Here is a 15,764-nt window from a genome sequence, read left to right on the forward strand (position 1 = left end):
CGAAGTAAGCCCAACTGATTTCCACGTTGCTACGAAGATCTTAAGAAATTACGCAGATAATTAAAATCGGGTAATTGCGACCAATGAAATAAAAAGAGAGTATTTTTTTTTTTTTGGTGATACGGAGGCATTGAGAAATACGAAGCAGATGGCCGCTAAAATTGAGAAATTTGCAAGTATAGAGGGTAATCAATTTGGATCGGTCGGCTAATTGCTAATCTGTTGCTGTCAATGCGGAAGAAAATTTTCCTTTCCTCTTATTCTTCGTTCACTTGGGTCAGGTCGTCCTCAACTCGTATCAGTATTTTACTTCCTTGTGTCAACCATTCAATATTTAGGATGCACTTGTTTAGCGAGTGAAAAAAAAAAAAGAGAATGCCTTTGACAACATTTTCCTAAAGTATAACCGTTTGTACCAATTAGAGAAATGAATAGATGAAGAAAATTTCATCTTTCATGATAGTATTTAGATATAACGATGTGGATAACAAAAAATGTTTTTGTGACTAATAATTTCAGGTGATACAAACAATCATTTAAAAAAAAAATTAGAAATCATTCACTTTCCGCATATTAAACAAAGCCTTATCTTTCTTTTCTTCTCTTATTTTGGCCGCTCCTTCATCTTCCTCTTTATTTTAGCGCACCAAACTAAGCTCCCTATAATTTGGCCTCCTCGCCCCTTGTACTAACATACCTAAAATAAAATACCTAAAATATATAATAATTATAAATATTTAATTTATAGATTGAATGTTTATTATAAGATATAATTAAAGTTGAATATATAAATTAAAATAAGATTAATTAAAAATATTTTTTTATTTTAAATTTCTTGAATTAGAATTGAAATATTATTTATATTGAAATATAAATTCAATTTTATTAAATTAATAAGTTCGTTATTCGAGAAAAATAATTTTCCTATTATGGACATTAGAAATTCTATCTACCTTTATCTCACCTCCCTACGAGATAATTTTATCCTATTTATATCCCTTTATATCTGACTTTATCATGTACTGAGCGAGTACCAAATGTATAATAAGATAAATCATATCCTATCTCAACTGCCAAACGCAACCCAAGATCTAATCGTAAAGTTTGGGATTTCCATTGCAATTAATACTTATTAATTTCTTGTGGATAGAATTATACATCCATGTCCAATCACTTTTGAGAGCAAAGGCATTAAAATGCATCCCAATTTTATATTTTGGCAACGGTTGTACCAACACGAGGGCTTCATCATTTTCCATTCAAGTCTGCTTGATCTTTATACAGTGGGATTATAGGAAATTTCTGTCATACCCTTCATCTTCTTCTTCCCCTTTTTTAGGGTATTTTGGCCGTCGTCGATTCCTTAGTGACTTTTGGTTGGAATATATGGACAGTCGTAATAGCTGAGGTAATGCACGATAGCTTTGTTCCGGCCACATGATCAAATTTGTTGGCTTTTGCACGTGCTTAGTGAAAATGTTATTGGACAACTTCGTGTAGTGGTAGGCCCAATATTCTGAAAGCGACTTCCTGTTTAGAAAATTAATTACGCGTTGTGCAAAACGTGGAGTAAATTCGAACGTGTCGATCAAGCATTTCTATAAATTTGCATTAAGTTCCCTCTTCTCTACTTGTCAGCGCTTTAGCACTAGGGTCTTATCCAAAGGAGAACATTGTTGATTGGACAAGAGATAGGAGATGAAGACCTAAGCAAAGACATCTGTTTACTTTTGGACAAACTCAAGGGGTCCCTGTTATTGATCATCACACGACTTAAATACGCATCTTTTGAATCGACTCGTTCCAAACCTCTAAATAAATTTCGAGTTGTCGACCGATTTTCATACATTTTCCACATGATTTGATATTAGAGGATAAAGATGAGTAAAAGTTTAGTTTTCTAAGTCAACTAAATTCTATCGACACACTCAGAGCTAGATTTAGCTCCATTATGGCCAACCCAACTTATTAGTCAAATATGGTTCAACAACTTTTAACCCAGCTAAATTTGGCTCTTTCAAATGTGACAAAGCCAGATAATCTAGCTTTACCATGCCCTAATTGTTATTTTCTTTTCCCCTTTTCTTATGGGTTGATGAGAGTGACCCTTGCGAGCCCTTAAAAAAAAGAAAAACAATAAACAATAAAAAATAAATTCACGTTAAATAATTTATCGAAAATTGCATTCAAATGATCAATTTAACTCTAACGTGGCACTTAAGTTATGATATTTGCGAGGTACTCCTCCCGACTTTAGGTAGATGAATGTCGATAACAACGAAAAACAAGGACAGTATGATTAGCATGAACGGACGACCAGTGCGATGAACGTCGACTCCGAATGATAGCTATGGCAAGTCTCGTTATCGGCCGACATGGTTGGGTTCTATAATGAACCAATAGAGAGAAGGGAGAGGATATAGAAGAGATAAAAGGAAAAAAGAAAAATGAAAGAAAAGGAAGCAAAGGTAATTTTAGGATTTTCATTGCCGAACAAGTTGGTCCATTAGATGACAAAGACCGTGGATGAATGACAGCCATGTGTACTCGCGGCATAAAGTTTGCCAACAATACGAAGTACTCAGATTAGGTCTCGCCAAAACACAAATTCTTGTCTCCATACCGTGTACGCGCGACATCGTCCCCAAATTGAGTTTGTACAATATTTTCTTCACATTTCCTTCAGTGGGAGTGCGGTGCGCACCATCGTGGGGACGAAGGCCGTCTATCTCGCACGATGTCTTTTTTAAGTGTCGCCAACAAATCCCGACTAATCATGTATTGATCTATAAATTTGACTATAATACTAGAGGACTTTGGAGAATACAGTACTTCTTGATTATGAATATTTGAATCGTACGAATCAAGAGAAAGCATCATTAATCAGTGGGAGAGTATCTTCATCCTATTCTCTCATTGGAAAATAGCACGATATTATAAATTTAGATACGACGATACCTTCATAAGGTACGCTTAATTGAAAATGAAAAATTAGCGAGCAATTAGCTTTAATTTTGTAGTGAATAATAACGCGTTTAATTATTTCGATCCGGATCTTTTCGTAAATCAAAAGTTCGTTTGCACCGAAATCATATTTTAGCGAAGGGTATCAAAGGAGCAAAGGCAAACGATAGACGGAACTGCTTGGCGACGGATCCAAATCGACGCGCATCGTGCTCGTCATCGCGGGGCTCGACGTGGGGGCTCTTCCGGGCGAGCTTTGCAGAATCAATCAATGACCCGATGCGCCGTCCACGCGTATCCTGACCGTTGGATGCCCCGCGCTCCCGTGCGCGCTCCCGTGGGCGACGATGCAGGCGCGCGAATCCCCGCGCCAACAGACGAGCAGACCTCGTGAAATGTGAGTACCACGCCATTAACATCTCAATCGCATCCCCCGTCCCCCCGCCTGCATCACGTGATCCGCCTTTATGAAACACTCCTCCTCCACCACCACCCAACACGCTGGGCCCCACCCCCTCCCCCTCTTCTGCAAGAGCGTATCCTCTTTTTCCAGATCCTGTCCTCATCCCATTAACACTCCACCCAAAGAACAAAAAAAAAAAAAAAAAAAAAAAGGCATAATTGTCTCAGTGACAACACATGCTGAGTCGTTGAACAAAGGATAGTCATAACTCGTCATAAAAACGACGTTAGAAAAATACCAATAATCAAATTTTGTGTCAGAGTTGTAATGAGAAATCCAATTTTTTAGTCGTTGAAAATAGTTGATGTGTACAGTAAGTTTGGCTCGTGAAGGCGAACGGACTCTGACCCCAAAAAAAAAAAAAAAAAGGCGAACTGACAAAAGGTGAAGGCAAACAATGAATTGAAAAGACTTCAATTAGGTCTACAAGTACAGCTAGAGCAGCGCGCCACGTCTTTCGATTGCAGGTTTTGCTTTCTTCTGTCTTTGTTTTTTTTTTTTTTTTTTGGGGGGCGGGGGTCGGAACAGGTTTTGCTTTCTTTTCTTTTTTTTTTTTTTTTTTTTTTTTTGGTCTTGAGGTTTTGCTTTCGTGGCCAGTGGGGAAATTGCAAGTTGACCATTAATAGGACGGCGGGGTGTGGCGGGATTTTGTGCCTATGAGCGGCTACGACGAAGCCGACGCGACGGCTACGATTTTAGACCGCGGGAGTGGGGAACGACGACGCACCGCGACCAAAACAAGCGGCGCAGGCGTACGTTATTCAATTTCGGGGCCCCGGACGTGGCTTCTCGAAGCGGCGCGCCGCTTGAGTCATCGGCTAGTCCTGGCGCCCCCTCGGTCTCCGTGTTCCCGTGTTCCCGTTGCGGCGAGGCACATCATGATTTCTCGTATGACGTTCCCATAGTACAGCCGCGTCTAATCGGGTTGAGTTACTCGGAAAACTCTCGGGAATCGCGGTCGAGTTCACACGTCAAATTGAGTTTCCCAATCGTACAAATTTACAATTAGCATCCTCGCGTTCGCCATTCCATTTTAAATTGCGCCTAACGTTTGGCTCTATCCACGAATTTGCCATTCTCCTTTCGATTCCCCTTCTCAGCCCTTCTCCAACTTGGCGGTGCCATCGCTACCTGTTAATTCAAGCATTCCTTCCGCATCGGCTTCTTATTTACTTCACCACAATATATGTTTTGAAATTATGCTATTGCGTGAGGCTAGAGCCAATACTGCATCAACTTCTTGCTCAGAAAATCATGTTGTTAAAAGCTTATGCAGCAGAAGTTCAATACTTTGGCTAAGGGAGATCATCGAAATGAAGCATAAATCCTACCCCGTCAATACACTTTCACTCAAAAATTTATGCTTATGAGTTATGAGCTAATTAAATTATATTAGCTACTCTATACCACATCAATTCTCTAATGTAGGATTTTTTCAACGCAAGTCACGATCCTAATAAGTTATAGGTTTTCCAAATTAATATATAATAAAAAGTGATGATGGCTTTTAAAATGTTCCCCGCTTGATTTTTTTTTTTTTTTTTTTTTTTTTTGGAGGAGGAACCACTTGCACCGACAAACAGTCGCCGTAAACCCCCGACGCTACGGGAAACCACCACCGCGATGTCACGCTTAAGTCACCATGTAGCTAAGACTGCCTCTCTGTTTCGCAGGGGCTTCGAACCTTGGCCTCCATCGGGGAGGGTCAAGGATCTACCATCCACGCCACCTCAGTCGGTGGTTTCCCCCGCTTGATTTTATAACATAAACTTCTCGAATTGGTTAGATCACATGGATGAGTGTAAAACCATCCAATCCATGCGCATCGGCTAAATATGGTGGGGGCATAGGTTGATTACAACACAACTTGTACCATAGCATTACAAACACGTGTGCCCAAGGTCACCGAGCCAAACAATCTTTCTTTTTTTTAATCAAGTGCACGAGCAAAAATGCGGCCAATTATGGTGTGTTTAGTAACATTTTTGTTTTCAACAATTTTTATTCATAAATAATTTTTTCTATATTTATTCCAGCTTCTAAGCAGAAAAACAACATAAAATGGGGACTTAACATGTGTTTGATAATAGAAAAACAACAAAAATGTGTTTGATACAATCTTAAAAATTTATATTCCCATTTTTTATTTAATTATAAAGAGACTTAACATTTCAAGTTTAGATAAAACTGGACTTTTGTAATGATTTAATTAATCAATATATTCAAAAATGACCTAAGAAAATCCAACATAATAATTAATGGAGGATGGATGTTTGAAATGGCAATAAAGAGTCATATTAGTTTGTAACTCACAATGTGAGAAGGTTAATAGTAAATCTTTAGGTATTAATGATAAACACGTGTATAGATCTCTTGCGAATAAGAGCAAACATTGCTTGGAGTCACTAAACTTTCACGATATAACATCGTCTCTAAAAAAAAAAGGGCATTCAAAAATCTATATAGTAAAGCCTTAAAAACTTATTCAATTTTGAATCCAATTTTCATCAAAATATTTTCGCATTTTTTATTCTGAATGACCAAAAACTCTAATTAACATTAAAATTTAGTCAAACTACTCAAAATCTGGATTTTTATTCATTATTTTTTTATTTTTCAATTTTTATTTCAAAAAATGGGGACTGAGATTGGGTTAGGAGACAGGATTTGTGTTGATTGTGTGAAGACAAGAATTAGTTCGCATTGAGCTTCTTCTTCTTTTAAATGATCTTATTTCTCTTTTTGTTTTTAGAAATAAAAACTTATTATTTCTATTCTAAATATATTCCCTGACTAGTAATCTAATATAGAGAATTGAAAAATTAGCTAACGTGACTAAATGAATTTTTGGTATTTTTTATGTTTCAAAAAACAAAATAAATAGAAAAAAAACAAAAATGTTACTGAACAGAACCCTTAAGTTTTATGAAACACTCTAGCAAGCTCTTTAAATCAATTAAAGTCTAGAAACTTGTGGTACGCAAGTGATCCCTTATCAAACTAATTTACATCTAATTTATGAGATTTGAATAAATAACTTTCGATTCTCTAATTGAAAAATACTTCACGTTCCAACGAACCATGTTAATCTCGGTTCTCCGATGAATCAATCTCTCGTGGAGACCGACCCTCTCCATCTCATCGCTATCGCACGATCAACTAGGAAGTGGTTTCTCCTACGTTGTCCCCAGTAGTTGGAACAGTGTTTATTTCCAACGTTATGTTGGTGAGAACGTGAAAGGCGGGGGTGGAAGGATGCACGACGGGAAATTCAAGTAAACTCGATTAGGCTGTCGCCCACCGAGAGGATTTGTCATGTCATGTGTCGGAGTCACGTCTATTTGCGTGACATGAGCTCCAAGGTATGCTATGGTCGTACCGATTCTTTTGCCCGGAACGCATCGGTACGCTTCTCGCATACTATTCCTATTCCACCCCGCCAAGATAGTGCGGCCGCGCATCCTGCTCCAGCAAAAAGTACTTGACCCTAAGCGATTGCGTGAATGTACACTTGGAATCGCGCATAGATGGTCCATCCTGTTTGAATTCATATTTAGACAAACTCGTCGTTTATACTATGTCTTGACAAATATGTGTGTGTGTATATGTAAAGATCGATCAATTGAGGAAGGTTTAATTATCACTTTATACAAATCATATTCCAAACCTCCGATTTATTGAAACCTCAGCATTTACTCAATCCACCATCGCTTGTGGAAACCACCATCACCAATACTCAATCCATCGCCGTTTGTCCAAACCACCATCACCAACACCATCCTCAGCTCTCTCCCTCTCCCCACCCCCACCCCCACCTCCCCCAGAAAATGAAAAAATCGTGGACACCACGCTACCTCGCACGTAACCACAACAAACTTGTTTTGCTTAAGAAATCTTTTTTATTTTGACACCCAAAATTGACTCGATAGTCACATGCTTGTCATAAGAGGAAAAAAAATAACATTTGGACAGAAATGGGTCACAATCACGTGCGTAACACTCGGTGATATTTGATACATGCTTGACCATCGACGGGCATAAAGGTAAATATTCAATAATCGATGACGAGATGAGGAAATATCACGTGTCCCAGTTGTTGAAGTACGACGGTGGATTGTTGGCAGCCACTCGTATGGTCCTTGGCGACAAACTTTCCAATAAAAGACACTTTAAATATTACTCAAGGTGTCGGGATGGTAAGCACTAGAGGTGTGCATTGTGAAAGAGCGATTGCTATCTGAAAGACTATTCATGGAATAGTCATCAATAACTGCACAATCCCCATAACATGACCAAGATGGTTGTATGAGGCATGGGTAGAGTGATCTACGAGAAAAAGAGATTGGACAAAGCTATGGACAGTTATATGAGAAAACACAATTGCCGAACAGTAATCAAATTTTCACTATAGATAAAGCTTCCCGACAAGTCAATCAACGTGTTATTTTTCATATTTACTTTTCCCCCGTTGCACTTTACCATAGTTCCCAGTTTCCCATTGTCGGTTGGATTCTAGCGTGTTTCTTTATCTAGGTGCATTATCATTTATTAAATCATGACATTGTATCTTTCTATACTATATAATTATATTTTGACATTGTATTGTACCATCTTATTATGTCATCGATTGAATTCCGACATAATTTGAGATTGATATTGTAATTTGTGAGACCTCGTCATCAATTAAATTCCAACTTAGCCAAAGATTAGATAGTGTTGTTTGGGTCAAAGAAGTTGAATTTATTATTTCACGAGATATCCTCTATCCAAAGTTGACGCGAAATCTTTATCCCCTTTAATAAATTATGAATGACAACTTTTAGCGAAACATATTTTTATTGCAGAAGCAATTTATGCGAAACACTAGTACTAAGCAATACTTCTTTATAATTTGTAACAATACTATTTGCTAAATTACCTTCATTACAATTTTTGTATTGAACTAAGCGAGAATTTACATGTTCGTTTAAAAAAAAATTATATGGTCTCTTTTAAATTCGGGTTTTGTTAACGAATGTTCTTACTATATAGATTAATCATAATCATTATAAAGAAAAATGGTATTTTGAAAATGACAAAATCTTTTTATTATGCTAGTTTTAAAAATTCCTCAAATTTTCCCTCCCCAATTCCCTTATTTCTTGTGTCTCGTTGCCATCTCGATCATTTTTTCCAAGCTGAACTCATATTGATTTAGGCACGTTTCTTTCACATATAAGAATAATATGCGTGTTTCTTTGCTTTCTCCTCGAAATTGGAATAAGAAATCAAAATATTATCAAAAAATTATACCTACAAAACAATATTTGCATTTTGTAAAAGCTCCGAGCATCTCAGATTAAAAAATTAACATCCATCAGTGCTAATTTTAATTGAAATAAAAGTAAAAGCTAAAAGGCAATCAATATCAATCCCATTTGTTCGGTCTTTAGTACCTAAACTGGTATAACTTTTCGGTTGTACTAAAAAAAGTTGTGCTAATGCTTCGATATTTGAAAAACGACACTTGCTAATCCTATACGTAAGAATTTCAACTTTTAGAGTAGGACTGTTTGACCCCCCCAAAAAAAAGTAGGATTACCAAACCGACCGAAAAAAAAAAAGTAGGATTGCAGACACTACAAAGATAAAGTGATGTAAATTGAAAACCATAAAGTTCCTCTGTTCGGATACTTGACTAAATTGATAAGGACATTCTTCAACAAGATTCCTAGAAGAAATGCACGCGACAAAAATCAACTCCGACGCATGATGATGAGGCGGCCACTCACCACCTACACTTCTATGCGCGCTAGCTTCACCAAGATCTGAGAACGACCCCATCGAGCGTCTACAGCATGCTTCAAGATTGCAGAGGGAGAGAAATTGCAGTGGCGGAAGCCAATCATGGAGTGGGGATTGGGACACGACGTCACCAAAAAAGGCATAGCTCTTGCGGCAGTAGTTGAGCCTATCGGAGGACCGATTTGCAAGAGTATGGATTTAGGGTAATTTCTCACCAAACCTTCATCGTTTCGATGTTTAGACTTTTCTCGCTATGGCGAGGAAGGGTGGTAAATTACGTACTGATTCGGCCCTAATCTGCCTAACAAAAAGCTAGGAACTGGCCTCCAATTTAAATCCACCAGCTTCTCCTACCTAACTAATTTCACACTCTTACCTAAAACCCCGAGAAATCGCCAGTTTGCCGGGTAATTGACTTGGGATCTCCCTCCAACTCCCGTCTTATTTTACTCGACTTTATCCGGTTTCCTTCGGCCGAAAGAAAAGACAAACTTGTTCCGAAATCGAATCCTTTCCCTCTCCCTCTCGCGCCCGTCGTCTACTAGTCAGAATCCGAGGCCGCCCGTATCTGTCTTTGTGCTCTTTTTGACGCCTTCTCGGGACATAATCTTCGCAACCATCGAGAACCTACGACGCGGACGATTACTTGGATTATGTCCCCCGCCCCTTCTAGAAGCGGCGCCATTAGGGTTGATTGATTCCCCTCCAACGTGCGGAGACACGAGGAAAATTTGGATATTCGACGTGACCGCGATTACAAAATCTCGAATGTGATTTTCCCTTTGTACCGCCCCACTTTATGAATTTTTTATTGCGGGATCTATTGTTTTCTCCTAGTGGGGGTTGCCCGTCAGCTATCGTCGCTAGTGAAAGGAAAAAAGCCAATAAAACGTGGAAGAAATCGTGGCGGTCCGATACCTAATAGGCTAAGCTAGCTAGCTAGCTGCAAATGAGCCCTGCTACCTTTCCTAACCCGTCCAATAATTTTATTTGATTTTTGTAGAGTCCCCATCGCACCGGTCAAATACTCGTTGCCCTTGTCCAAAGTCTACTCCAGAAGATTTAATCAAATCAAATCGAGTATGCCGTTTCAAAAGCTCCGGCCAGCCAATTGACCAGGACTCCCTAATATTCCCCCACTATCTCCATGAGGGAAATTTGAGGAAAGCCCCCTCGACTCTCTCGTAATTATTCTATGACAGATCAAAAAGTCGACCTTTTTCATTACATTGTGTAATCCATGAAGTCAGCTAATTCGGATGCAACGAATTTTATCTAATCACTAGCGTAATTATTCATGGACGACTTAAGGGCTGCATATAGTATAAAATAATGACGGCTTGATTTAAAAATTTTATAACGGACGCGAGACCCTCATAATTATATTCAAAGAGGGGTCGGCAGCACCGGTCGCGTTCCACGAACCGAGTCGCTTTGGTCGATTCTGCGGTAGAAAGCAATCAATTAATTATGCGGTCTTTATCTTCAACGGGCATGACTTATTTCGAGGTAGACTTAATCGGATGCTCCAACACGATTTGGCGTTTTTTATTTTTCCTTTCCTGTTTCCCCCTGGATTTTTTCGATTCTCGACAGGTGCCGCCGAGTCAGCAGGGACGTGGTCATGAGATTATTGCTGGTGAAGCCGAGCCGAGCCGAGCCGAGCCGAGCCGAGCCGAGCCGAGCCGAGCGCAGCGGCGGAGAAAAAGCCAGAGGCGAGGGAGAGAAGAGAAAGACAAAAGTAGAAAAAGCTAAAGCCCGCGCGCGGCCGTGATTGACTATGCCGGGGCGCGGGGCCCACCGGCTATCCCGACCGTATACGCAGGACGGAATTCAAAGCCCGATTTAATTCCGAAACATGGGAACGCCGGACACGCACTAAACGCAAAAAAATAAAAATAATAAAATAATTTAAAAACAGGAAAAAAGGAAAAAGGGGAGAAGGCAAGAGGTCCGTGACGCCCTAAGCAAGTTCACATCCCCACGCGCCTGCACGTTCCCATCGAACCCACCCACCATCTCCCTCCCTCTCTCTCTCTCTCTCTCCCTCTCCCGAACAGCCTTTTGTCTCGTCCTCTCTCTTCTCTCTCCCTTGTCTGCCCCCTATAAAACCTTCTTGAATCCAGTCGGCGATTCCCGCAGCACCAAAGCGAAAGCAAATCCATTTCTTCTTCGGAACCCAAAAACCCTAGCGCAAGGTTCGCGTTTTGTTTGCTTCTTCGTTAGTCATTCGATGGAAGATCAGAGCAGCAGCAGGAAGCGGCTCAGGGACGACAGGCAGGACGAGCTGCTGGAGTTGGCCGAGGTGAAGAGGCTCAGGGACGACCTCCTCGGCTTCCTCGACGACTCCGACCCCGTCCCGGGTGCCCCGGACCTGGACTCCCTCATGCGGAGCTTCCAGGACGAGATCGCCGCCGCGTCGTCGTCGGCGCCGGCGGCGGCGGAGGTGGTGGAGGTGGTCGACCTCACGGTGGAGTCCTCCTCCGGCGGCGACTCGAGGTCGGAGCTCGGGTACCTCCTGGGGGCCTCGGACGACGAGCTCGGCCTTCCGCCCTCGACCACCCCTTCCAGCGGCGAGGAGGCGGCGGCCGCGGTGGCGGCGAGCTGGTGCGAGGCCGAGCTGGTCCGGGCCGCGTCCGAGGCGTCCGGGATCGGCGAATTCTGGGAGTTCGAGGACGGGATCCCGAGCTACCCCGACCCGTACCATTTCGGAGCTGCCGCCGGAGGAGGAGGGGCGTACGGCGGAGGGGATGACGATGATGGACAGTACGTGGCGTTCGACAGGCTGTTCGACTACTCCGACGAGGGCTTCGATGCGTCCGATCAGTCGGGCTTCCTGTGGCGGCGGGGGGAGACCATGCCGGCGCTATAGGGGGCCGGGGATCGGAACGCGGTTCGTGGGCGGCGGCGGACGCTGATTTGTATAAATTAACTCTCCTTTTTTGTTTTTGAATTTATTTATTTGTAAAGAGGGAAAATATATGTAGCAGCTAGAAAACATAGATGAAAGGAGGAATTTCTCCTCTAGCCTTCTCTTTCTTTTTCGTTCTTTTCGGAAATGACGAGGAAGTAGCGAGGAAATGATGTTTGGCAGATACACATACCAAATTCAGCGTCGGTGACTATTAGAAGCGCCTCTGATTGGGGATTTTAAATTGGAATTTGCGCAACGAGTTATGGCTAGTTGATATCTCTTTTTATTTATCATCTAAAATATCTTTTACCTATCGAAAGAGACCGGTTCAACCTCGAATGGGTGTTGACGAAACTTTTACTTTACTTCACAGTTCACGTGAACCTCGAAACAAAATAGCACGGCCAGCTGGAAAAATAAATATATCAATGTTAAATTGTAAATTCTTTTAAAAATATTCATTTATGCACTGATAAATAAGTGAAGTTTTTCATTTTCGATGATAATTTTATCTAAACATCATCTAGACAAAAATATCTCCTTCATTTTTATAAGGGATGTAAGTCTTTTTTGTGTAAATTTTTTCAAATCAATCATTTTTTGCAAAAAAGACAAAACTTAATGATTTGTTTTTTTTTGAAGAAATTTAGTTTTAAGAAAAATGGGAAAAGCAATTTCTACCCTTGTTAGAAGGCAAAATTGTTTTGCCTCAAACTAACGTTTTCACCAATCGATTAGCTTTTTAAATCATGAAAAATATTTTCAATATCAATAATAATAAATATTTAAATATTATTTTAAATCATGAAAAAAATCTGTTATGCTTGTCAACAATATGAGCAAATCATTTTTAGTAGATAATCATCGCGAAACATATGAGCTAAAATCATTTTGGTTGTCATTTAATACTATATTTGAGGATAAGATACCTTTTCAGATATTAGCATGTACTTATCGACTTTCCATAAGTCGCCTCATCAAATGCTTTATTTTTTATACACAAACTACTGTGATTTACATGTCAAAATTGGTATATTATAAAATTTCAGATTGATACGAGGGTAATAAGGAAACAAGACACGAGTGTCACAAAATTTAACATGAACAAAAAAGTAAAATACAAGAAGTAAAAGGCCACTCGATGAGCCCTAAATGATTACTAGGAAATTCATAAATAACATTTTAAATTTTACGAAAAAGGGAAAAAAGTATTGTTTTACTTTGGATTAGTAGGAACCAGATCACAAATTTTTTATCATCCGTTAAATTAAAACGAGAGCAAGTGAATGGACGTCTTAGAAGAAGGAAAAGAGAAGGGTCCTCATTATTGTTTTGGGGCCAATGCTACGGTCTTGCCACTCACCTCCAGCTAGTTGAGGGCGCTAGGTGGAATGGGGAGGGATCCAAAAGAAGACCCACAATCAACATGCCGCCTGAAAATGCCAATAAGTGGATCTGCCGACACCTCTTGCATTTTGGCGCTCGCTCTGGAGGAGATGGATGGGTTCGTTCTAGTGCCATTACTCGATCACGTCTGCTTGGGCAAAAACGGAGAAAAAGCCAATTGATACGATCGATATCCAACCCGAGTCCTTATGACGCATTTAGGAGAGCATTTGAAGAAAACTATCACGTATAGGGCAAATTCCTTTAGATCAGAAAGTTTTAAATTGTACAAAACTCATGAAGAACTTTAGAACAACAAAATTGAAAACTCAAGAGACAGCTTATCACTAAAATCGTTCGATCTCATATAAAATAACATAAAAGTCGTGTGACCGTAAATGAGTCGGATGTAGTCCTTTGAGCATCGGCATGACTTGATGCAAGGACTGTTGATATTGCATGACCCACCCCCAGTGATTACCGTCGAGGTTGTATGACCACGACAAGTCTAGGTGGGCTCCGAACATGGCTACCCTCGCACAACCTTGGCAAACAATCTATGAGCCGCATGCGATCATTTGCGATCCTCCAGATCTTGCCTAAGGTAGGTCCGCGACCATCGACTGTTCACCCTCTGGGACCCTCAAACCTTGACGGCCTCCAACTCTCGATGAGCATCAACCAGAGGCTTGCGACTCTTAGTGGAGCGGTGAGATTAGCTTAGGTGGGTGAGGGAGAGAGATGATGAACAGTGCTTGGGATTAAAAAGGGAATACAGAAATAATAGCGAGGGTAATAACGAAATAAAGAATTTTACCAAAAAAATAAATAAAGAAAAACCATTAATTCTCACTTTCAGCGCCCCAAAAATACTACAATGCCAATGTGGCTCTGCCACTTTCGACCAAAAATAAAATAAAATGTGGCTCTGCCCCTCATTGCCTCAAGAGAAACGCCTTTTGTGGATGCATTATATTTGCCAAATAAGCTTTTTCAAATTGCTTTACCAAACACATTCTCTCTTTAACAAATACTTTTATAGGAAAATATTTAGTTTCATTGTTTTGCCTCAAGTTAATGTTTTTCACAAATTGATTAATTTTTGTCAGAAAGCCTGAATTTTTTTTTTCTGGAAAATGGGTTTCTCGGATAGAGCGGAAAATGAATAATTCAAAAAATTATTACTTATAGTAATTAATCTATGAAAAACATTTTCAATGTCGATAATAATTTTAAATATCTTTTTGAATGATGAAAAAAAATCGGTTATTTTTGTGAGCAATATAAGCAAATCATTTTTAGTAGTAAATCATCATCATGAAACGGATGAGCCAAAATCTTTTTTGGTTGTCATTGAACACCATATTTGCTAATAAGATATCTTTTCAGATATTAGCATACTTATTGATTTTCCGTAAGTTGCCTCATCGGATGCTTTATTTTCGATACACAAACCTACTGTGATTTACATGTCCATATTCGTATAATATAAAGTTTCATATTGTTATGAGGGTAATAAAGTAATAAAACATGCATGTCGTAAAATTTAACATAAATAAAAAAGCAAAATACAAAAATCAAAGGGTCACGAGATAAGTCCTAAATGGTTACTAATGAATTCATAAATAATATTTTTAATTTAGATGAAAATGGAAAAAAAAAACTATTGTTTTACTTTTGATTGATCGGTAACAAATCACAAATTTTTGATTTATCCGTTAAATTAAAACGATAGCTATTGGATGGGTGTCTTTAAAGAAGAGAAGGGCCCTCACTATTGTTTTGGGGACAATGCTACCATCTTGCCACTGACCTAGCTAGTTGAGCCTGCTCGGTGGAATGGGGAGAGATCCAATAGACCCACAATCAACATGATGCCTGAAATTCGACCAAAAAAAAAAAAACAAACATGATGCCTGAAAATGCCAATCAATGGATCTGCCGACACCTTTTGCTATTTGGCTCTCGCTTAGGGGGAGATGGATGGATTCGTTCCAGTGTCATTACTCGATCACATGTCTGCTTTCGCACAATTGAAGAAAAAGTCAATCGATCTAATCGATGTCCAACACATGTCCTCGTGGTGCGTTTGGGACATCATTTGGAAAACACTTTTGCATGAATGCAAATGACTTTCAGATCCAGAGGTTTTTACAAAATGGTAAACACTAATTGCATGACACTTGTGAAGGGCTTCGGAAAAATAAAATTAAAAACTCAAGCGATAACTCGTCACTAAGGTTGTGCAATCCT

At 39.7% G+C, this 15,764-nt stretch overlaps 1 protein-coding gene across 1 annotated transcript; it reads left to right on the forward strand.

Moving 5' to 3' along the window:
* The first annotated feature begins 11,444 nt into the window (after window positions 1-11,444).
* LOC104435563 lies at window positions 11,445-12,083 on the forward strand. The gene has a single exon (XM_010048287.1). The coding sequence runs from the start codon at window positions 11,445-11,447 to the stop codon at window positions 12,081-12,083; it is 639 nt and encodes a 212-aa protein (XP_010046589.1).
* The last annotated feature ends 3,681 nt before the right edge of the window (window positions 12,084-15,764 follow it).

Source organism: Eucalyptus grandis, chromosome 2, assembly GCF_016545825.1.
Source record: "Eucalyptus grandis isolate ANBG69807.140 chromosome 2, ASM1654582v1, whole genome shotgun sequence".
Lineage (NCBI taxonomy): Eukaryota > Viridiplantae > Streptophyta > Magnoliopsida > Myrtales > Myrtaceae > Eucalyptus > Eucalyptus grandis.